Source organism: Rhipicephalus microplus, chromosome 2, assembly GCF_043290135.1.
Source record: "Rhipicephalus microplus isolate Deutch F79 chromosome 2, USDA_Rmic, whole genome shotgun sequence".
NCBI lineage: Eukaryota > Metazoa > Arthropoda > Arachnida > Ixodida > Ixodidae > Rhipicephalus > Rhipicephalus microplus.
The window spans coordinates 140,520,459-140,545,555 of NC_134701.1; the positions used below are offsets into that span (position 1 = coordinate 140,520,459).

General features: G+C 45.2%; 1 protein-coding gene across 15 annotated transcripts in view; it reads right to left on the bottom strand.

The window, feature by feature from the left end:
* The window catches only part of LOC119170694 (uncharacterized), a 615,982-nt gene that overhangs the window by 30,664 nt on the left and 560,221 nt on the right, over positions 1 to 25,097 (bottom strand). For 12 of the 15 annotated variants that reach the window (XM_075886872.1, XM_075886866.1, XM_075886863.1 and 9 more), the window contains 6 exons: positions 22,397 to 22,432; positions 15,617 to 15,902; positions 13,554 to 13,933; positions 7,605 to 7,829; positions 6,577 to 6,783; positions 5,752 to 5,940 (listed from right to left, as the gene is read on the bottom strand). In XM_075886872.1, coding sequence (XP_075742987.1) covers positions 5,752 to 5,940; positions 6,577 to 6,783; positions 7,605 to 7,829; positions 13,554 to 13,933; positions 15,617 to 15,902; positions 22,397 to 22,432 — 1,323 coding nt within the window. The remainder of the gene's footprint in view (positions 1 to 5,751; positions 5,941 to 6,576; positions 6,784 to 7,604; positions 7,830 to 13,553; positions 13,934 to 15,616; positions 15,903 to 22,396; positions 22,433 to 25,097) is intronic. The other 3 variants (XM_075886861.1, XM_075886867.1, XM_075886871.1) reach the window with 1 other exon arrangement.

A 25,097-nucleotide genomic window follows, 5' to 3' on the forward strand; every position in this document is an offset into this window, starting at 1 on the left:
TTCTAGTTGGGCAACTCTGGCGGTGCAAGAATCATACGAGTGCAAGGATCACGCGCCTAAGTACGGTAATCTCAACTAAAACTAATGAGTGTAAAATGTGACCACCATTCCAGGAAAACAACATGAGCAATGTGTATGTACCCAAGCTTGTTCCCCCTCCCCCCTCCTGGTTACTTCCAAACAAACCAATGTTTTCATTGCAACCACATTTTTACACAAAGTGAGAAAACAGCAACAACTGGCCGAAGAGCACAGCCAGCCCACTAATATCTAATATCAAGTTCCCAGCATCCAATTAAGCCAAATTCCAAATGTGCGGCACACTTTCTTCATTGTTGCAACAGAATACTTTTCAATACAAGTTTCCAACTACAGTATAGACCGCTTATAACTAGGAGTGTGTGAATATCAAAATCTTCGAACACGAATCGAATACGAATACAGTGCTTCAAATATCATTTGAATAATAAAGAGATGGATTTTTCACCAGTAATCTTTTACTTAGTTATATATTTATGTTTGAAATAGCACACTTGATAGCTGTTCTAGAGTGGTATTGCACAAAAAACATTTCACCATCTGTATTTTCTGGGAGGCATATGACTGCAATAGTCGAGCTTGTGATTGTAATGTTTTGGGTTCAATTCATATGTTAAACAAATGCTCTGTATCTTTTTTTTTTCATGTCGTAGCACTTTATTATAAGAAAATAAAAACAAGCTTTTGTACCTCCCATCATGACTATAGTGAGCATGAGGCCACTCGTTTGATGCCTGCCATGGCAGCCGTATTCTGATGAGGTGAATTGTAACAGTTAACACCCAAGTACGTAATACCCATGCCACACGGGCAGAGAGAATGGCATTTACCTTCTAATGCCTTGAGATCGAATGTCATTCGCGCAATGCCACACGAATGAACGAAATGGCATGCCCGAATATCATTCTTCACCAAATCCCATCGCCAGAACTCATTCGACTGAGGAATGCGTACTCTCGACGGCACAGCTGATGAAGTAACTGTATAAAACGACATTTGATTCGACTGGAAGGAAACTTTTCGTGTATTTTATTTTCACTAATCACTTAAGCAAGTGCTTAAAAACATATCTTCAGCTGGTAGATGCTGTAATATAAATAAATGCGACAGGCGCCATTTTCTTTTTACACTGCAGATCTGACTAGCTTTGGCTTAAGTTGCTACATGGTCAGTAGCAACGACGTGAAACAAAGTAACGAACGAAATGTAGCGGCAGCATAAAATGCTTATTTATACATTCATTTATTATCTAATTTATATGAAGCTTATAAACGCTTGTTTATTTCTTTATTGCTACTCAGCCAATGCACACGAGGAAATGCTGCGATTGACATCATCAAGTCATACGTCATTTGCTTTGGACGTGTAGCAGCGTCGCCAAAAAAAAAAATGTCGTTCGGGAACTGAATGCCTTCGCTAGCGAATGTCATTTTCTATGCCCGTGTGGCACGGGTATAGGTGTAAGCGATTAGTAAAGCCACCTAGGTGCTCACAATTCATCCAGGTTCCCACACCATCAGTTTTGGTTCGGAAGACTCCCGATTTTACAGTTTTATTTTTAATTTCTGCCCTGTTCACAGGTCGAGCAACAAAGACAAATGGGAGTACTTAGAGCGTATTTCAACTACAGAGCAATACTCATTATCTAGCTTGCTTCCTTTCTCAAGGACTGTGCACTCGCCATTTTTTCGATAAAAAGTGCTTTGTCACACTGACAGCTGCACGATCGTGACCCAAGGTGTACCAGGCGTGCGGTGATAACAGGAGGTAACCCGTATTGGGTAAGTGCACGAGATAGATGATTGCTGATGTGTGATAGAAAAATGCCCCAACTACGCCTTTTTGTTAATGGAGCCACAACTACCGGCAGAGAGGGCACTACTTTGCCGCATTGCGACTCCCTTTGGGGCAGTGGCTGCCGGCGGCAGTAAACTGACGTTGGAAAAAGAGCGAGATTGAAGTAACGGTGTAACGGAAGACTAATATATGTGATGACGCCTTTGTAACATTACCGAAAAGTACATGGCTTCTTTGTTGGCAATTGCATGGAAAAACACTTCAGCTAATTCGCATGACTATACATATATATACACTACCATGAAATAAATTTGGAACTATGGAATGTATGCCGTATTTACTCGTATAATCCTCCCACTTGTTTTGCCAGAAAACCGATGCAAAGTTGGGGGGTGCAAGAATTACGTGGGGAAAACTTTCCACGAAAACGCAGAGAGCAAAAAAGAAAACGAAGTGGTCGCAAATCGGGATTCTCACACCAGCAATAAGAAGTACTAATTATAACTTACCTCAACAACAAAAGCAGAGGTTCAACACAAGGCAAGATTTATTTGAGACACAAAAGGTGGAAGCAAATAGTCAAGAATTAGAATACCATACGCGAAGCTTGTGGGCGTAGCGGTAGCGGTTGGCGCTCAACAGGAGCCCTCAAAACGTAAGCGTAGGACTTCAGTATTAGGCTGATGGCTATTTACCAGAATCGTCCGCAGTTTTTTTCTGAAGAAATAAAGTTTACCATCATTCCCAGTTTTAGGCACACGGCAGGCCCAACGCGTCTTGGTGGCTTTCAGCTGCCGTCACCAGTAGCAAACACAAAACTCGTAGGCTCCGAAGGGCCTACTGGCGGCCCTGTTGCCGTTGTTTAGCGCATGATCTATCACTTGCAACTTGAAGCAGCTGTGTGGCTTCAGTATTGCCCCATAACGTGCAAAGATTACCGACACAACATACAAAACACGCCGCAATGCTGCTGGCCACTTCCGCTTGGCTTGGATTGGATTGAATTGAATCTCTCTGCAATAGTATGCTTGATGCTTAAAAGATGGCGCCAGATGGTGCACGCTATCATTATAGCGCGCCAGGAAAAGGGCTTCACCCTATAGTTCAGGATGATGGCGTAGAGTTTTTCAAAGCACTGGGGTTTAGGGACAGGGAGGGCAAAATAGACTTTAAGCGGGTAGAATTAACTAGAAGAAGGTTGTCCGACTGGTGGCTAAAGTCAAGGCACGAGTGAAAATTAAACCCTTTACTGCAAAGTGCCAGCCCTCAACTTCACCATTTAAAGGGGGAAAAAGAGATAAATCTAGTGGTTAGTTCACTAAATATTACGGCTAGGTGGCGTTAGCCGCCGCCTGATCTAAAGGGTACAGCCACATCCATCCATCCATCTAGTGGCTCGAACGAGCAGACGACATTATTGCCGCAGTTTTCGGGGGTGAGATAATTACTCGAGGAAAAAAAAATCGTATTTTTCTTGGGCGATGTGGGGGGTGCGAGAATTACGCGAGTGCGAGGATTACACGAGTAAATGCGGTACATGCTTAAGTAGCGGCACAGCTGACGGATGACTCGTCAGGCTTCCACACGTGTGCGTACACTTGTACGACGATCCATTAGCGAAAATTGGCGCAGCTACTCGTGAAAGGTGTTACCATCGTACATCAAGCTAAGCGCCCCTAGCTAGCTGTGTGCAGTGTGTTGCCTACTAAGCTCACTCCGTCAGCACGGCTTCCTGAAACGTACCTGTGCATCTTGTGCATTTGCCCCTTGCACACCGAAATTTTTTTTTTTGTGCTCGCTCGGCACGGGAGTGGGCAAAGGTGCGGCGTCTATTTTATCGAGCCAATACGGCGGCGGCGAGTTACCTTCGTTTCCATGAGCTATACGCATTTTGTCGAGGCAGCCCGCGCACAAGGGCGTGACAGCAGAGAGCGTGGTGGTACCCTTCCACTAACATAAACAGCACTGAACTGTTAGGCCACCGTACAGCCTAGCAGGCAGTACACGATTTTGAACGTTTGACATGTTTATCATTCGTAGGTTTGTTGCGATTACGTGCTGCCACATTCATTGGTAGCAGCCATCATGCTCCTATGAATTTCTGTGCAGGCATCACCACACTCGAGCCGAAGTAGTAATCGCCGCATGATCTACTGTCGATGCTCTTATTGCAAATGTGCAAAATCATTAGTTATTTCCACTGACATATGTGACCGAATATTCGTAAAAGTAGAATCATCGTGTTAGTTCGAATAGCATCCGCAATTTTTTACTATGTGGTTATCGAATCAAATATGAATATTACACATTCAACATTTGACGAATATTCAGAACTTTGAAACATTCCACCTCGAATACCTATTCGAATATTCAAAACTAACAACCATTTAAATTTACGAATTAAAACAAAGACGGGGGAGGGGGGGTCTATCAAAAGAAGGCACCATCACAGAAATTTGCCGGCTACTTAATTATGCACATTATACAGATACTGTTGAATCATGTCTGGAATTTCATGTCGTTCAATTTCATAGGCACGCACGTCACAACCCAATCATGGACCACCATTTGAGTGCTGCACGTGCCACTCTCATTTTCATTAGCAATATGTATCTCTTCCCTTCAAGTGCAGCTACTGCAAAGAGTTGCAGTGATTACGTAAACAAACCGCAACTTAGCACGCAACCACTACCGAAACGCAACTAGCGTTGAGTAGGCCTAGCCGATATGTTGTCACGGAAAGTTTGTTCAAGACATGAACAACCAGCGTAGAGAAGACCACACTCACGCGCTGAATCAAGAACAGTATGCATGATACGAAGTTCACGTACGCGGCCGAGAGATCAACAACAATTAACAGCCGCCAAGCTTACGTAAGACAGCGCACTGGCAGCAAAGACTCGAGCCATAAAGCCGCAAAGAATTTAAATTTACGGACGAGGTGATGATGCTTTTACCAACAGGAATCTGCTAAGTGCAGTCGATAAGAACGGGATCACACGTGCCATGTTGAGCTGTGCGCGGCTGGTGCCCGCTAGCAACATTAGTGCGCCATAGCCGTGCCACCGGGGCAGCCGTCCTCCTCCCTTAGCCCGCACAGGGTCCCGCACTCTTTTTCTTCTCTCTGCCCTTCATTTGTTCACTCCACGTCCCCTCCTCCGTAACATCCTCGTCGCTCACTCCCCAGCAGCGCATCCAGCGCGCCCATCCCCTCCTCCTCCTCCATAACGACCTCGTCGCTCACTCCCCAGCCTCCTTTCAGACTGACGTGCAGTTGCTACCGCATTTGTCACAAAGATTTTCGGGCAATCGTATCGTAACCGGTCGTTGATGTCGGGGGGGACTGCACAATAAGCGGTGTGCATACACGTGGGGTTCTATGGGAAGGTAATAACGGCAGTAGAAAAAGACCTCATTGCAATAAGTTTTGCACTATAAGGAGTTACGTTATAAGTGGTCTACACTACAGGTGGGCTCTAGATTGATTTTCCTTTTTTAATATTTTCCCCCGCAGCTGGAGGGAGCATTTAGTCCCCCCTAGCATTGATACGATCTCAAAATTTTGCGGCTTTTAAATGAAGAAAAATAAAAACAATGCAACGCCCTTTGTGCTGGCACACCCAGACATGGTGCAACCTTCCATGTAGGCAGCACAAGGTGTTCACTGCAGCAGTCTTTACCAACACCGCTTTAAAGCTACTGCGCTCCACGTAACATGCTACAACTGTACTGAAATCGATAAGCCCTGTGTTTACAATCGAGTTACCCATTGCTTATTCAAGCGAAATAACTACATTCACCATACGAATGGTTTTGCTTGATCAAGGACCAGAAAGCAATCTTAGAGAGCTGGAGGGAATTGCATTTTCTCTCTTTTTTTTTTTTCTTCTGCAACAAGGTTTTGCAGGCAGCTACCTGAATGGCAATGTTGGGAGGTGCCACTCCATGGTTGAGTAGTTCGTTGATGCTTTCGGGTCCGAATGTGTCGGGTGGCTGCTGCTGTGTCTGCATGGTGAGCTGCTGCTGCTGCTGCTGCGCCAGCAGACGTTTCTGCTGCTGCTGCAGGAAAATCTTCTGCCGCCGCTCCAGAAGGTTGCGCCGCATCTGCGTGCATATCGACAGAGAGGGCGAGGTAGCATCGTTGTCTCCAACAGAGGCCACAATGCTTTTCCAGGTCCTATCGATATGAGCAAACTTTTCTAACATGCTTTCTTCGATTGCAAAAAAAGGGGGAATCGATTGAGCGTGTTTTAGCCCACGAGGAGAGTAAATAAATATTCAGTCACAATGAACAACAAAGAACTACATCATTAGAATACGATTTTACTTGAAGTATAGACAGCCAAATGAACTTTAATGCCGGGCGTTCTTTTTGCCCGATAGCTAAATGTAATGCTACTTTCGGAAGCAGGAAGCTGACAGTAGGACTGAAAGCTGGGACACATCTTAAGGCCAGTTCTCTCACCTGCTCACTATAGGAGACAGAAAATGTTAGAAGAAATTTTTACAAGCCCATACCTCAACAATTAACGGTGCTGCATTCAAACACCATAAATTACGTGATAATGTGAACACCAGACTGTTATTTTGTTATTTCTTCTTAGTATAATCACCAGGGGAAACCCAACGACAACATGCATAAAACGAGGCTCGGCTCGCAATGCCTGGATCGGTTGATGGGAATCTCACGAAAGATGCGCACGCCGCCAAGTGTGCTGCCGCCAGTACAACATGACTCACCTGGGGAGACACGCTTGCCATGCTGGCCACACTGGGTGCATACTGCCGAAGCCCTTGCTGCTGCTGCTGCTGCTGCTGTTGCTGTTGCTGTGGCTGACCCGGCTGCTGTTGCGCAGCCAGTCGCATCCTCTGAGCGGTCGCGCTGTTGTACAACGGAGGAGCTGCCTGGTAGGACGCAGAGGACACGGGCGCCGCATAAAGAGGAGCCTGTGTGCGCACCGAGATAGACATTACATTCGCTTGACACCATTGTAAAATTTTAAAAAATACTGCGTATTACACTTCAGCCACACCAAAAATATTCATGAAGGCATGCTGAGCATACATTTGGGCAGGAACACTGCAAAACTACACAACCAATCACCAATGCAAATTTACATTTCTTGATGTTAGCCGGTAAAAAACCAAGAAAACGCAATGCAATATAATTAGTATTGCACAAGGTCTTTCCTACAAGTGTTTTTTTATTTAATTTACAGAAGCAGGGAAAATTATCATGCTCTGGTATTGGAAGTGGAGCTTCAACACTGCAAAACTACACAACCAATCACCAATGCAAATTTACATTTCTTGATGTTAGCCGGTAAAAAACAAAAAAAACGCAATGCAATATAATTAGTATTGCACAAGGTCTTTCCTACAAGTGTTTTTTTATTTAATTTACAGAAGCAGGGAAAATTATCATGCTCTGGTATTGGAAGTGGAGCTTCTGAGGCTTGTCAGTAAGTAAGATGGTTAGGTATAGCGCGATGAAGACAAAGGCTGAGGAGTGCAGAAGGCACACGAGCGAGCGCTGCCTCGCAACTGAAAAGTTTAATGTGAAGAGGTGTGGGATAAGGGCCAGCCAAAGGTGTGGAATGTGGGTCAATAAACCAGAGGTACAGGATCGAAGGACAAGAAGTTTAGGATGAAGGACAAAGCACTGGATGAATGTCGATGGGCAAAAGGTGGATGGTACGGAAATCAACGGACAAGAGGTATGACGAGACAACAGATGATAGGTATGGAATGGACTTCTATTCACGGACCTGAGGCTGCAGCTGTGCAGCCTGAGCCTCGAAGCTCATCAGCTGCTGTTGGATGACGCTGATGGCCATCTTTTCACTTAGCTCGGGCTGTCCCTGAGGAGCACTCTGCAGCCCCTGCGAGTGCAGAACCTGCGGCGAGTTCTCGACAATCTCTTCGAGCAGCCGCAGCAGCACCGTATCCTCCGAGGTGGTTGTAGTCTCCGCTTCCTGTTGCAAGCTCCACACCTGCTGAGCAAAATTCAACATACATCCAAACACGTTAGGTGCTGCCAACAGTTGATTGGGGTTCAGCTTCATCAAAATGAGGCGAGGGAGTTCTTTCTTTACCATTGGGAAGATCGTGAGTTGTTTTTTTTTAACTTCGCACTCCATTTTTTTTTTTTTTTTTCAGAAGAAACTATTGCACTCGCAGTAACTGGCATGCAAATATTCAAAAGCTTGGAACATCAGACTTAAACAGCCTGAAATGTAATCCAAAAGAGACATATTATTCAATGTGTGCACTATATTATTTATGCAGTTGAACTCACTTATAACGATCCCGGATATAACAATCTATCAGATATAGTGACTATATTTTGGTGCACTTACGATTTCCTTATCCTACCCTTTGAAGCTGAATCCACATACGGCGAACATTCTTCAAAGCCTCCTACTTTTACAATGAACATTTCGGACACGGTCGTGATAAATATATGGCGCACACGAAGCGGAACAAATATACTTATCAAAGCATTCAAAAGTATGTGACTGGCGCTCCCTCGCGCATACCCCCTTGCAGATTACTTGCGACGAAAATATATCGTAGGCCGCGTCGAGACCCCACGTAGATTTCAGACGTTGTGAGGTCGCTCACTTTCAAGGAGCTCATCGGCAGAACGAAAATGAGGAAAAAACAAAAAGAAAATAGGAGACAGCATGAGCACTTACGATCAGCTTTCGCAAACTTTTCTGACGCCGTTCTGGGCATCTACGACCGCCGAAGATTAACCAACCACGCCTTCGAATGCAGAAGCGATAACTTTTTGTCGTATACGAGTTCACTGCGACACTCAACTCTCCGGCACCACAATGTGCTGCAGAACGTTTTCCACCTTTCGGTAACGGCAGAAATCAGCTGACCGGTGATAACTTCTGCGCTGTTTCAGCAGTTCCTGAACGGATAAGCATCAGAAAAGAGCGATGACGAGGTGGCTGGTGGCAATGAACGTGCATTGTTGACACATGACCAGCAACCTTATCAGAGTGATTTGCAGATATCTGCTTGGCAGGGTGGCAGGTGTGCAAGCAAGTCATACTGCCGTTCGCAAGTTAGCAGCCACCATATTGCGCGAGGCCGCTTGCTCATGTAACGCTGCTAGCAAAATTAGTATTCATTGTGGTAAACGAACAGGCTACTCGCTGCACCCAAACGCAATACTGAGCGAAGCATGTACAAGGAACGTACAAACGCATGCATATATTGGATTGCAAACGACCCAGCATGCAACGGCCAGAGCCGAGTGGCGGCGTGCAGCACGCCGCTACTCGGCTTGATGATTGCTTCGATAAGGCGATACCGCGCATCAGTGGTACGACGCAAGTTCGTTGTAAAAGTGGTTCAACTCGCTTGAGAACATACCCAAAACGACGCAACTTCTCAGCGGAGGGGCTGTTAGCACATTTCAATAAATACACACAGGGAAAAAACCCCATTTGACTGCTAAGTGGACGTTTTTATGCGCGAGTCTATATACAACGAACTACTGATATAACAACCACTTATCTCGACACGTTCAAGTTTGTTATAAACGGGTTCGACTGAACACAGTCTAGCCCACATATAACAGCCCCACTAAAAACGAACTTTCGCTTAAAATAAACAATATTCGCGTGACCGTGAAAATATATATCGTTTCAATGACACAAAATCACACTTACAACGAACGTCTCAGAGCACCGCCGATCGGTTACAGCAAACGGAGTCGGCGCTCTGCCGACTTCCCAGGAAACCACTTTCGATCGCAGATGGGGCATCGGCGAGGTGCCCATAGATTCTTATTGTTAAACGCCGACCCTGCCTCCGCGCCCCGTTTCCGCTATCCCCGGCCGCTTTTTGTTACGCACCCTTCCGTCTTTTGTCCCCCCGCTACTCTGAGCACCCCGCATCGCCAGATGTGGCCCGTGTTTTCACATTGCCACCCGTCTTTCGAAAAGCAACTCCATTTCGAAGACCATCACCCCTGCTTTTGATTGCTGGTACTGTCGTTGAAGTCGGCGGCCTGGAGTGACCACACAATTTGCCAACATCGTCTGTATTCGATAGTCTGCGTCTTGTCTAATTGCATCGTTATAATGCACACGTGTACGCTACCCCACCCACTCTGATAATTAGAGATTCTTTTCGAGTTTAGCACCTGCTCTTGCTCACTTCGCACTCGGCTCAGCGTGCCATCCGCATGCATGCGGAAACGTAAAAATGGCTGTTATTTCCGCGGAACGAATCACAAAATATCGAAGCCGGTGATGCCGCGGAAACCCACCGGCGCAACAAAACGATTCTTTGGCCACAGCCCTCAATTCTTTGAACACCGCCGTGCGCGCCGATACAGGCGGCCGTGCGCTCGCATTCTACGCGTGAGATGTGTATTTCGCGGACCTTTCAAGCAAGCTGCCCGACCTGTTTTCTTCCCGCGCGTTTGGTTTTCAAGGTCGCCTTCCCGCCGTAGCCTCCCCTCTCTTCACTCTATCACAACTCCTTGCCCTTCTGTCACAAACTGGCTCGCCTCTCTTAACACAACTACTTCGCCCGTCTCCACCGCTCCGTGATGCCAGCCACGCTGACTCGAATTCAGAAGTTTTGTTTTCTGACCACAAACAGGCCCAGAGCTGTACCATGCATTCTGGGATGTGTGTTGCGTGAGCGCATCTTGCTCGCTTCCGGTGTGCATGTGTCGTCTGAATGGCGGATGGGAGGCCTACCACGCTTTTTCCTGCCTCTCGACAAAACGTCGAAAGTGTGACAGCTTGGCTTGGGTGGAATCAGCGCGTTAGGCGCCGTGTTGCGGAGCACTTGCTCATAGCTGTTGACCACCTGGCAGCAAACTTGCCGCTTCGGGCTTCATGGTATTCAGCTGTGGAGATGAATATTTCGTGGGTGGCGGTGACGGCTACATGCACGCTATACTTTTTCGCGAGGCCGACTTCGTCGACGTAGCTCCCGATGCTGAGCCTGAAGCTTCCGAACAGGACCACTGTGGCGGCAATTTGTGGCAGCGCGTCACCGACTACGACCTGGGAGAGTGGGTGGGACATCTGTTGCGATAGTTTAATTACGGCCAATGATGATGTCGACACTGCAGAACCGTGCACGGATTGGGGCATTATGAATGAAATACGTGGTGAGAGCGACTTCGAGGAATCGGATTGCTAGAACGACGGTACTTTGGAGCCAGTGCCTCATGCAGCTTATGCCACAGGCGTCGTCAAACGAGCACCCTGCCGCTTTAAATTAACTCAAGACCGCCCTTATCGCTTCTGCTCTTCAAACACGTGCATCACGAACTTTTTGCAGAAAAAGTTTGTGTTTTCACTCGCAACTTTTTTAAAAGCTGTTTCATTTACTACAAACTTCGGAATACAGCTAACGGATGCCACGTCAGGCTCAGGATCGTTACAAGCGGGCTCGACAGAGCACATTAAGCTATAGTACTATACAGTTGACTCCCTTTATAAGGACATGCACCAAAGAGAAATCCTTCTCGAGGTGTCTGTTATAAAAGAACTACGTATGCATTCTTTCATCAACATTTCTTTCTGGGGTCTCTTGAACTCGTTTGTCTCTTACATCAGTCTCTTATAATGAAACTTCATTGCACTATACACTGTATTTACTCGCATAATGAACCCCCCCCCCCCCACACAACTTGGTCCTTGGAAAAAAATGTATCCATTTTATTTTGGTACGATTGCCAGTGTCATTGACGATCGAAACAACGTTAAGTCAAGCCATTATATCACGAAATAACAACACAATAAAAGTCGAAACATAGTTTTGCAACCATGCTAAACAGTTGCGAGCAGCGCGAGCGCAAATGACGTCAATCAAAATCTGAAAGTCCTGTCTTTTACGACAAAGCGCCACCTGTCGAATGCAGGAATGCTCTTTGCTGATAGCTCCGCGCAAGCACAGCAGCACAAAAACAAAGCACAAAAACAAGGCACACGCGGCCTAGAAACACGTCGCGCGCTTGCAGTCTTAGAGGCTATGCAAAGCCTAACCGCATTCACCGCGCCGACAGCGCATTGTGCACCGGCAACGTTTTTCGCAACCTTTGTGCGCCGCCATCAGACGCTACGTTTTTGTTGCCGGGTTTGTCGTTGTGAACTTAGTTGGGACACCTGCTGCGCAGGGCGCATTTGGCCGATATGCTAGCTACAGGGTTGGTCACAAACATCACGGGCTCGAGCATTGAAACCGAGCGGCTGGCACTTAAACGTCAATACGTGCGCTTTCGTTACAGGGGGAAACAAAAAGATCTTCGGGCATCAAAAAAGATTTGTCGCGCGACTCATGGGCCAAAACAAACAAGGCCGTCACGCGAAATTTTTACTGTTATAACAGCTGTGACTTTCTTCTCCCGCCTAATGAACCCTCCCCCAAATGGGCATCAACTTTCTGAAAAAAGGGTGGGTTTATTAAGAGAGTAAATACAGTATGCAATATATACTGAGGTTGTGGGTTCATTTTCTGTGGAGTGCAAGGGTTTTCTTACTTTTGGTATTGTTTAAATTATTATCATATCTCTGCTTTTTTTCCCTGCGTTTACTTTCTACCTTTTTTTTTGCAAACGGGGGCACTGCCACTGCAGACACTCACGAATGCTTTTACCACAATTTTTCCCACAGAAAGTTTATAGTAATATTATAAAACAAGACTAACTGCAGGAGATTTATGTGCCAAAACCAGAAGATTATGAAGCATGCCAATTTAATGAAGGCTACTGACAGACTTTTACCACTTGAGGTTTATTGAAGGACCCCTGATGCCAAATTTAGAAACACGAGATGCTAGTGTTGCTTGAGAGTTCAGCATGCAGGGTAATGAAGGCCCGTCTAATCGAATATTAGTGACAAGCATTGCCTATAAGATACTTTAATTTGGCCTTAAAATATGTGTGCGAAGCGGCTCATTGGAGTATTCAGGTCCAATTGACATTTTCTTTTGTTTGACACAGACAGGGGCCCCCCATACATTGCAGAGGTCAAGCAAGTATTGTTGACGGCAGGGAACATTTGCACCCTGGGGAGCACACAACACATCGACTGGCACCCGGTGAGGACTATTGTTTGTAAATCCTCACACTCTGTTGTCAGGCTGCCCTCAAGGTGGTTCTGGCTGCTTACACCGGGAATGCTTTTTTTTTCTTCTTTTTTTTTTTTTTTGAGGAAGGCATACTCAAAGCACCAACATTGTTTCATTCTTCACCCCCTGCAGGTCTCCTTATCTCAAAACTGTTTGTTCAGCGTAACTGAAGCTTGAGCACACGTATTCTCAGGCACTGCCCCGCTACAGGGTGCTAGTTTTTATAATTTATATAGGTATTTATAATATATATAGGTTTTGTAGCATATATAGTTTTTCTAATATATAGGCATTTCGAACTGATGGAAAACCGTTCTGAATTGACAATGCTAGCATTAATTCTATGATGCGTTTGAGCATTTACAATGGAATTTCGGCATTACCAGACGCATAGCTACAAATTACTGTAAAAAAAAGTCGCAAGCAAAACTTTCACTGTCAGGGGGATCTTTAACATGCACTGAAGTCTACATACACAAGTTGTTGTTGTATTTCGCACCAATAGAAACGCGACCGCCAGAGCCACAAATCAAACCCACATCCTCTAGCATACCAGCAGAAGAGTGAGGAGACTCATCGATTTTTCAGGAGATCAAGCCACTCACGTCATCCAGCACTTGTGACAAAAGTTGATCGGCCGATGCACCCCCCGCTGCAGCAGCCATAGTGAGGGACGCCGCAGACGAAGAGTTGACCGCATTCACAATGCTGGCTGGGACGCGCGAATCGTTGAGGAGTTCGGAGAGCACCGCGCTGGCACCACTTGTGGCAGGGGAAAAGCTAGAGCCTCCCGCAGCCACGTTCGTCGTGTGAGGCACGTACGCCTGAGACGGTTGCAAAGCTCGCCTTGTCGAGTCCGGGCTGTTCGTCAGGATCTTGCTGAGAAAGCCATGCTGTGGTGGTGGTTGCTGCTGCTGCTGCTGCTGAATGAGGCCACCGCCGCCACCGAAGGTTCGCTGGTGCTGAAGAGTCATAGCACTGGTTTCTGCAGCGACAAACAAAAAGCCGGAGACTGAGCTGCCTGCAAATAACTCGCACGTCGATGTCTTATGCTCCAAGGACTAACCATATTTACACCCTCTTTCAAGAGTCTTTCTCTCTATCTCTTTCTTTTTACTATTCCCCATTTCCCCCACCCCAAGTGTAAGGTAGCCAACCGAGCCAACCTTGGTTAACCTCCATGCATTTCCTCTGTATTTCACTCTCTCTCTCTCTCTCAAAAGTCCTATAGTCTTGCTATCTGGCTCGCCAGCTTTTCCTTTCTTAAAGATCTGGCCCTAATCGCTTTTCTAGAGAGATGCTAGGTCACTCCAAGGCACACAAATCATTTGTGACCTGGACGTATCAGCCCTGTGTCTCTAATAATGCAATGGCAAAGAGAGAAGATACATTTGTTCATATTTTGGTGAGTTTGTATGGTTATGGTGGATGTGCAATGGCACAATGGACATGATTGCGGACAAAACAGTCGCATGACATGCAAAGTGATTCGGATCCCTCTGACATAGAGGGCGATTCGGCACTGCTCACGAAAGATCCCAATGGTTCATTGGGCTTTCATTATTTTGCGAATCGCATGACGCAGACTAAATAATTGCTACAGGAACCAATGGTGTATAGTCACAATATGCAATCCGTAGCAGTGTGTCAGAACAGAATGAAAACGGGAACCAATAAACGGAAGGAATTACATCTTTGGCCAAAATGTAAACGTAACCGAAATGTTATCTATTGTTACATTGTAGAGCAAAACCGTGATTTTGTTAAAAAATCATTTTCCGGTTCACGCAAAAGCTTGATAATCTGGAACAACCAAGGCCACGCAACTTGAGCAGTAACACATAGCTCGGGAGACAATACCAGCGCGTATATCGGACAGGAATTCCACGGACAGGAATTTCAAAGTGAAGGTGTGCTGATGTTTGGTCTCGCGCGAAAAACAGAAACAGTGGCAATCGAAGATCTTTGTATTAACGCATGCAAGTGGACATTCGTGAGCCAGTCATGCAGACGAACGTGGAGAGGGCATTCCCTGCGCTGAAGCTTGCTTCATCAAAGCAGCACTCTCTCATATCATAGGTACAGTCAACGACTGAATGCTTCAGACATTGCGCTCGCACCTTTGGCGCAAAGTGCGGAGTCTGCGAGAAAATTCGTAATTCACCACAAAAAATAAATGATATAATTAGAAGGATAGTGGCTTGCGCCGATTCATAGAAATCCCTGGTACAGTTAGTTGCGCTGTTTTGAAAACGTGGGAAGAGTGCGTTTTACCCCTGTCTCACTCGGCTAAGAGGAGTGTGGCTAACTATTCCACAAATCTAATTTTTTATCAATAGTTTAACTTTAAAACTGTTTATGCAAAGAAAAAAAATTTTAGAAACCATTACAGAACATTTTTTTGCTGTTCCAGAACAGAAATGAAATACAATATTTCACGGTGGTACGAAACTAAAACTAAAACAAAAGACACTCTGTTCCAACACGCAGATCCATGAGGCTTGGACTACGTGTTCTTTTGTACAAATGCAGCTTCTGAAGCAAGCAAAGGCACATGGGCCGGATGATGATTATGCCCAAGACTCCCTCAAAAGGTGCAGATGTCTAGAGAGTAGACATCTAACGAAATAATCGGCAAGGCGCAGTCATGCCGGAAAGTGTGCCAAACCTTGTGGTCCAAGGCCGAGCAACGTGGTGGGTCGACCGGGCTGCGGCTGCTTGATCATCACAGACTGTGGCTGCTGTGGCTGCTGCGTTTGCTGCTGCTGAGGGGCCAACAGTGCGCCAGGCGTCAGAGGAGTGTGAATGAGCTTCTTCTCGAGGTTCTTGGGCAGCCGCTCCTGGGGCAGCTGCGACACTATCGAGTTGGCGATGGACGTCGGGACTGAGGGCACGGGCCGAGGTGTCTGTGCCAGCATCGATGCCAGCATTGGGTTCTGACCGGCGAGGTGAGCCTGCCGAGGGAGAGCACACGAGGCACATCAGCATACGCAGTCGAGCTGTTTGAAGTGAGTGACCAACAATCCGGCATAGTTAAAAACTGTTTCACTTAGAGAAACAGCATCTACTTTAACTGCCCAACCCTAAGGCCATTTAGCAGCCAAGGGGCTCTATCTAAACCCATAAGTCTTGGAGACAGTGCTGCGTGCGAATGAGCTGCTGCTGTGATAATCTCCATCTTTAAACATGGTCACCGCCCAACTTACATGAATGTAATTACTTAAACATGCTTTATGCTAATACATCACACATGTATATTTGTACAAGCTAGACAGTCAAGCGAAGAGACTAAAAAAGAAAGACTGCATCAGGAAAGTGAATAAAAAGGATGCAGCTTATGGCATCACAAAGTGAGGTTTAGCTAATTAACTCGCAATGAATGAGGTCATTCACATCAAAAGCTTTTTAGTTTTTTTATATTTGGGCAACTCCTACTTCAGTTAGATGTTCTATTTTGAAGTAAATGTGACAGTGTTAGCTACGCATAGTATAATAAATGTCGGAGTGAATTCCACATTTGTTCGAACATTCAGAAATTACTTCCAATAAAATTAGGCACAAAGGCTGTCTTCAGCTTTCTCAAAAAAAAAAAAAATGAAAAAGAAAATTATGATGATAGCCTCAAAATTTAGGTCAATGGAGTGATGCTGCGTAGAAAATGGTAGGCTGCAAGAACAAGAAGTGAAACAGACCCATGCGTAACACTAGTAACTTCCGCGGTAGTTGTACAGCCACCAAATTAGTGTAGGAAATTTATGTACCATGTGGTGCGTTTACAACTTCCTGCGAGGAGGTGGCACATAGGCCCAACACAACAATTATAGGAGTAACATACCACATCTCCCACAAAATAAAGCAACTAACTCTAAAAAAGAAGTCCGCAACACCTTTTCTAATAATCATGAAATGGCTTCATTAAAAAAGTTCATCGCCTCACAAATAGACTGTCGCAAAGATATTTCGAAGTACGAGCGCAGTTACAGGTATTTATAGTACGTTTCAGGCGCTTTCTCTGTCCTTTCGCATCACCGAGCACACTGAAAGCTAGCTAGGGGGGTATGACCAGGGGGGCAAAAAGATGCACCCGTTAGACAGCACACATCAAGACCTTGAGCCCTTTCTTTTTCTTTGAATGCATGGCTGACTTTTGGTGTGATTGCTAAAATTACTGCGTAAAGTCACGCCACTTTTTAGTGAGCGTTGTCACGTGGTATAAAGTAACGTCAAATGTTCAAATCGAAGCGGCGAAGCCAACTTTACGGGCACGCTCCGGTTGTAGTTTCCGTCAGTCCATCCGTGACCGCCGCTAGCGGTCGTCTAACGTTTCAGCGTGCGCGCGTGAAGAGTATGCGCTATATCGGCTCCACACCTTGGCGAAGTGTTCGAAAGTATGTCCTATTGACAGTTCTGTGCAACCATATGACTGGGTGTAGTACACCTACTGCCGGCAGCTATTTCTCATCCATAATATTTACACCATTGTACAAATAAAATTTCATTAAAAAGCTCTTGCGTCTCTGTCGGTTCTGCAGCATTAATTCTGAATTTCAATTCACAAAGTCCCTTATGGCAGGCTAGGATGACTTGACGGCGAAAGCCAGCATGCATTCCCATGAAGATTCACTGTGATTTTGGTTACATTTTCGGTTCACCTATTTCATGCTTGATTCACCCTTAATTACCTTTTATTTACCTTATGCACTAAGCTAACATGCATTGTTTTTTTAATCATCTTATTCTTGTTGATTTGTGTTAACTTGATTTAATTTGTCACAGTACAGGTAACAGGAGGCGGAGGGAAAAGCCGTAATGACGGCTTGACGGATTCTTCGCCCCCCGCCCCCCTTCACCTTTATTTGCGTCCTTCACCTTTACTAATTCATTCTGCACTATTTTAATGGAGTTAGGCATGCTTAAATTATTTGATCTTTCGTGTATTATATGATGCAATACGAGTATTGGCAGCACTCGTGGTGTTGCCAGAAGACAGTCAGCTCTTATTGTGAGAGTTTGTCAGTGGTAACTGCACGCGCAATATTTTGTCGGCGGCTGCCAATCCGCTGGCACCGGCGGCCAAAATGCATTCTATTGTCGATATCATTGATACGTGGCATTTAAAATCACAAAACCACCATATTATTAAGAGAGACACCGTAGTGGAGGGCTCCGGAAATTTCAACCACCTGTGGTTCTTTAACGTGTTCCCAAATCTGAGCAGAAGGGCCTACAGCGTTCTCGCTTCCATCGATCCTATTGTCGACCATGTGTGTGTGAATTTCCTTCAAACGCCCTTCAAGGCTACTATTTCTTGCCTTCCGACCAGGGGAGAAAAGGTTGTGTACATGCTGTAAGTAATGGCACCGCGTTTCGTTGCAAATTACCACGCACAAAAGCAAACTTTTCAGCTGTTTAGATTGTAGCATGCATCTGAAGGCTTTGATGGTGGAATCTGCCCACCAATGCAAAACTGTTTTCACCATGTCGCTTAGTTCATGCTCAGCGTGTGCGAATAAGTATGCTCCTCGTCACCAACGCAGGAACATCGTGCTGCAATTGTCTCCTGCATGCGCGATGAGTGGCTTGACTGCGCAGTCGTTGACATAATGATGGGCCTATGCGCAACTCTGCTCCTGTAGGGGGCATGTAACTCTACGGGGGCATGTAACTCTAGTAATTAAGAAAGGTGCCAGTCCCGATAACTTGCCAAATGAATTTCTTAGGTGATATGCTGATAAGGTAGCCAAATACTTGTGTATACTTTTCAATAAGTCCCTATCAACCTGTTCCCTCCCCCGAGAATGAAAAATCGCAAAAGTAGCCGCTGCTCATAAATCTGGTAGCGAAGCTGACCCTTTAAATTTCAGACCCATTTCATTAACCAGCACAACTTGCAAACTACTGGAACACATTAATCTTTAACATCTAACGTTGTACCTTGACCAGAATAACATCTTATCGCCACTACAACACGGTTTTCGCAAAGGACTATCTACAGTTACCCAACTGGTTGAACTAATTCACGACATCTCCCTCAATGTAGACTGTACAAAACAAACTGATTTAATTCTATTAGATTTCTCAAAGGCGTTTGATCGGGTGCCACACAAAAAACTTATAAAAAAATTAGAAGCAACGATAGGCGCAGGCCCACTTACTGACTGGATCGACAATTATCTGAGTAACCGAACACAGTATGTGCAAGTCAATCGCGAAAGTTCTACCATAGCCAACGTTACGTCAGGTGTACCGCAGGGCAGTGTTTCGGCCCCCATTTTATTTTTGATCTTCATTAATGATTTACCTGCTGGCATTGGTGTTAATGTGAGGCTTTTCGCCGATGATTGTATACTTTACCAGGAAATTAACGCCCCAGATGATCATGTAAAACTGAACAATGCCTTGCAGTTCATATCTAAGTGGTGTGCTCTTTGGCAAATGACCCTGAATGTTAAAAAATCTGCTCTCTTGAGGATAACAAGAAAAAAGCAAGTATCTGAATTTGTTTACGTTATAAATAACTCTCCACTTCCGGTAGTGACTGAACATAAATACCTAGGTTTAACTTTAACGCAAGATTTTAGATGGGATATCCACGTTAGTCAAGTCACATCAGCTGCATTAAAACGGCTGTTTTTTCCTTCGTAGAAGTCTCGCTTCCGCGCCACCTGAAACGAGACTTCTAGCCTACAAAGCATTCGTCATACCTGTCTTAGAATATGCAAACGTCGCGTGGTTTCCCTTTACAAACAATCTCATAAATGCCCTAGAACGAATACAACGAAAAGCGATAAGATTTGTCTATAACAAGTACAGAATAACTGACTCACCCACAGAACTTTTAAAAAAAGCAGGTCTCCTAACAATAAAAAACCGCGCTAAACTGGCACGTCAGAAATTCCTATATCAGTTAGTTCACCAACAGCTAAACATAGACAGTTCAAAGTACATGTCATTTAAAGAAACAAGGCCAACACGACAAAAGCATTCTCTGACACTGAATGAATATCAGTGCCGGACGGACTGTCTGAAATATTCTTTTTTTCCACTAGCAATTCGCGAGTGGTATAACTTGCCAATCAGTATAACAAACAGTCGATCATTGGAAACTTTTTCATCCCTGCTCGAATGTTATTTATTATCTTCAGAACTGACGAACTCTGTTTTTTTCTTGTCCACTGTTTGAAGTGCTCACTATTCTTTTTCTTCAGTACTAGTTGGAATTGATGTCCTATGCTACTGAATGTATTTTAGTGGTAGCAATTGTATTTTTGTCGGCGTTGTCTCACTCGTTATTATAATAATTCAGTGAGTACCCTCTGTATAAATCTTGCCCTTTCACAATGTATGTGCCCTTCCTGCAATAATCCCTAATTGGGATTGGCAGTATATGTAAATAAATAAATAAATAAATAATTGCAAAGACACAGCGCCATCCTGCTGAGGTCGCGGGAAACGTGCAGTTCACAATGCTTATGGTGATTTGTCCTGAGAAGAGTGAAAGATTCCTAGCTAAGAATCATTCGTACATACCCAGCTACGTGCTTCGCTATAATGTTAAGCTCACACTTCTCGCGTGCCTCGACTACTCATTGGCAGCGTTTTCTGACCATGCTGAAAAAGTGTTGCAGGGTCCCTTTAAAGAGACACTAAAGGCAACTATTAGGTCGACACTGATTGCTAAAATAGCAGCCCAGAAATCTCGTAGTGTTATTTTTGTGCCAAGAAAGGGCCTATGTTGAAATAAGATCAACGTTTTAGTGGTTCGCATCGGGTTAGTGCACTTCAAGTTACCCGCCTCAAGAAGCGGACCAACCGAACCGATTCACGTTGCTATTGCCGTACACAACGTTGCCCAGCTTTACTGCACTAGTAGCAGCAGACCGAAAGCAGAGGGAGCTACAGCAGCAACAACGACCATTGATCGATTTCCCACCATTAGCTTCGAGATTGCAGACCTTTCTGTTTCAACTGCGCCCCGCTAGATGGCACAAGCTGTCCCGTGTAACCACGCGAAAATTGAATTTTTTAATCGCTCGTGCCATTCGCCATAATAACGTCCAGCGTTTTTTTTTTTTCATGAATCAGGCAGAAACAAACAAGCAGCATTTTACTGTGTTTCTTGATGTACGGAAAGTTCCTTATTTAGTTTAGTGAGATCAATTACTAGTGATTAATTGTAGGCTGTCCTTTTTATGTAATCAGGATCATTTTGAAAATGTCCTACTGCGGCGCTTATGCTGTTGTGCATTTACTTTAATTTCTCGGTAAGTAGACCACTGTTGTTGATAATATTGCTGTCATTTTAGATGTTGTCATATACCGTATTTACTCGCATAATCCTCGCACTTTTTTTGCTGGAAAACCGATGAAAAGTTGGGGGGGTGCGAGACTTGCGCGGGGAAAACTTTCTATGAAAAAGAGCAAAAACGTACAGCAAGCTTTAAGAAGTACTAATTAAAACTTACCTCAACAATGAAAGCAGAGGTTCAACACAAGACAAGATTTAATTGAGACACAAAAAGTGGAAGCAAATAGTCGAGAATTAGAATACCACACGCAAAGCTTGCGGACGTTGCGGGCATAGCGGTAGTGTTCGTCGCTCAACAGGAGCCATCAAAAGGTAAGCGTGGGACGTCAGTATTGGGCTGATGGCTATTTAACAGAATTGTCCGCAGTTTCCTTCTTAAGAAATAAAGTTTATCATCAATCCCAAGGGCCTACCCGCGGCCCTGTTGCCGTTCTTTAGTGCATTATCTATCACTTGCAACTTGAAAGCAGCCGTACAGCTTCAGTATCGCCTCATAGCTTGACAAGGTTACCGACGCAACATACAAAACACGCCGCAACGCGCACTGGCCACTTCGGCTTGGCTTGGCTTCAGTTGGATTGAATCTCTGTGCAATAGTACGCTTGATGCTTAAGAGATGCCGCCAGATGACGTGCGCTATCATCATCAGTGACTGAAAAGAGCAGACGACATTATTGCAGCAGTTTTCGGGGGTGCGATAATTACTCGAGGAAAAAAAGAAATCGTATTTTTGTTGGGCGATGCGGGGGGTGCGAGAATTGTGCGAGTGCGAGGATTACGCGAGTAAATACGGTATTGAGCTTTCACTCTGACGTAAATTGTTATTTGACTTAGGTGTCCCTTTAAGGAGGCCCAGCTTGCGATCCGGCACGGTTTCAAGTTGCATGTACATGTGGCTCTCCGCGCGTTGAGTCACTAACGTGAGCAGAACACTAATTGCCGTAAGCACAAACGGCAGGCAATCCATGGAAAGGAAGGCACAGGGTCAGGGAGGGAGAGCCACAGCAGATAACAATAGAGACACCAAGGAAAGCGATGACGACGACAACAAATGAACAGGGTGAAAAGAGGGTGAGGGGAAGGACAGCAAAGTATAAACACAGAGGCACAAAATTCGGGGGACCTCAGCTGCCCAATTACCTTAATCTCGGGAGTAAGGGACATGCCGCTTGCTCCCTAATCCGGAACAAATGGGGGAAGAGGCCGGGAAAAAAGAGGGTGAGGGGCACAGGTCAGTAAACACAAAATATGCAAAGGATCAAACTTCACACACGAAGGCATTCACACACACTTGGCACAGGAACGCCACTCTTCATAGGACAGCACTGCGACTGAGCAGCAGTCTTCGCTTCACAAATTATCACAAGTTTTCCCTTCAGTGTCTGAATATGACTACTAGAGGGTTGGTGAGGAAAACATTAATACATTCATAATGTTGATCACAGTTAAGGTGCATACTCAAGAAAGATGAGTAGGTGTGCAATTCTTAGCCCTTGAAGAACTGCAAGAAAGATCTACACTGATGAAACAAGTGCACGGATACATATGAATAGAAACAACGTCTGCATCCGCACCTCCTTTCACTGTCCCCTTCTACTCCAGTAATCATGTCAGTCAAGCACCCAGGTTTATCAACAGGTTGACACATAAAAGGCTGGTACAGAAAACTGGATACATTTGCTAACTATGACATAATACTGAACTTCCATCCAGGTTTCATATAGCGGTAATGCATACATATCTAAAACATAAAAGACAAGTAAAGAATGTTTGAAGAGAAAATCGAGAACATTGCAAGTTGCCGGGGCTAAACCCGAGCTACGTGCACATTCTCTCGAGTGTTCCGTTATCGCAATCTTTTTTGGCAGTTTTCCTTTCACTAGAAAAAGCTTTAACCCTTTTAGCATTACGTGAGTGTCCAAGAACTATTTTCTGCAATACACCGCAACCCACACGCATTGCTAACATTCTGTGAGTTCCCAAGAACTGTTTCCTACAGTATACTGCAACTCGCACGCGTCGCTAACATTGCGCGAGTGCCCAAGAACCATTTCCTACACTACACTGCAGCCTGCACGCGTTGCCAACGTTTCATGAATACCCAAAAGCTGTTTTCTACACTACATTGCAGCCCGCACACGTCGCTAACATTTTGCGAGTGCCCAAGAACCATTTCCTACAGTACACTGCAACCTGACGGCATCGCTAACATTCCTCGAGTTCCCAAGAACCGTTTCCTACAGTACACTGCAACCTGCACACGACGTTAACATTTTGCGAGTGCCCAAGAACCGTTTCCTACAGTACACTTAAACCCGCACACGTCGCTAACATTTTACAAGTGCCCAAGAACCGTTTCCTACAGTACACTCAACCCGCACACGTCGCTAACATTTTGCGAGTGGCCAAGAACCGTTTCCTACAGTACAATGCAACCTGCACGCGTTGCTAACATTCCGTGAGAGCCCAAGAACAATTTTCTACAATACACCGCAACCCGCACGCGTTGCTAACATTCTGTGAGTGCCGAAGAACCGTTTCTTACAGTACACCGCAACCCGCATACGTTGCTAACATTCTGTGAGTGCCCAAGAACCGTTTCCTGCAGTACACTGCAATCCGCACACGTTGCTAACATTTCGCGAGTGCCCAAGAACCATTTCCTACAGTACACTTAAACCCGCACACATTGCTAACATTTCGTGAGTGCCCAAGAACCGTTTCCTACAGTACACTGCAACCCGCACACGTTAACATTCCGCGAGTGCCCAAGAACCGTTTCCATACACTGCAACCCGCACATGTCGCTAACATTTCGCGAGCGCCCAAAATCCGTTTCCTACAGTACACAGCAACCCGCACATGTTGCTAACACTCCGAGAGTGACCAAGAACCGTTTCCTACAGTACACTGCAACCAACACACGTTGCTAACATTTACCATTTGCTACAGTACACTGCAACCCGCACACATTGATAACATTCCGCGAGTGCCCAAGAACCGTTTTCTACAGTAAACTGCAACCCGCACACGTTGCTAACATTTCGTGAGTGCCCAAAAACTGTTTCTAACATTGCACTCACATGTTCCGCACGCTTCGCCAAAATTCCGTGAGTACTCAAGAACCGTTTCCTACATTACGCTGCAACCCGCACACGTTGCTAACATTCCATGAGTGCCCAAGAACTGTTTCTTACAGTGCACTCACATGTTCGGCACGCGTCGCCAAAATCCGTGAGTGCCCAAGAACCGTTTCCTACAATACACTGCAACGAGCACACGTAGCAGAGGCAACACGTATGTAAAGAAACAAGGGTACACTTGTGTGCAGGGCATGTGCAGATGCGCTCAACACTGATAACAATTGACAGTACTGTCTCTTTTTGACGAACCACCGCTGCACAAGAAAAAAGTTTCTACATCTACTAGCACTTAGGGCACCAGCGATACGAAAGAAGCTCATAGGAGCATTACACAGTGAACCGTAATCAATGCGCCACCGCAGACGAAACCTGCTTCCTTCTAGTCTATAAGTTCTTCAAAGAAGGTCTGTTATTAATGTGATCAACTTATACAGAACAAGCAAATTAAGTGAAAAGTTGGAAGTTATATACGGAAGGTTCGTATGTGAATCAGTGAATTTGCGGGTATTTTGCATAAGCTTCCTCTACTTCATGTGTACCAGTCGTTTTCGGGCAATATCGCCTTTATATTTAATGAAAGACTGCCTCTAGAAAACGTGCAACGCCGAGATCGGTTTCCGCTGGTGCAGCAACTTGCTAGCTCGACCATCTGCTATCGACTAATGAATTGTTCGACTGTGAGAAAATAAATCTGCACT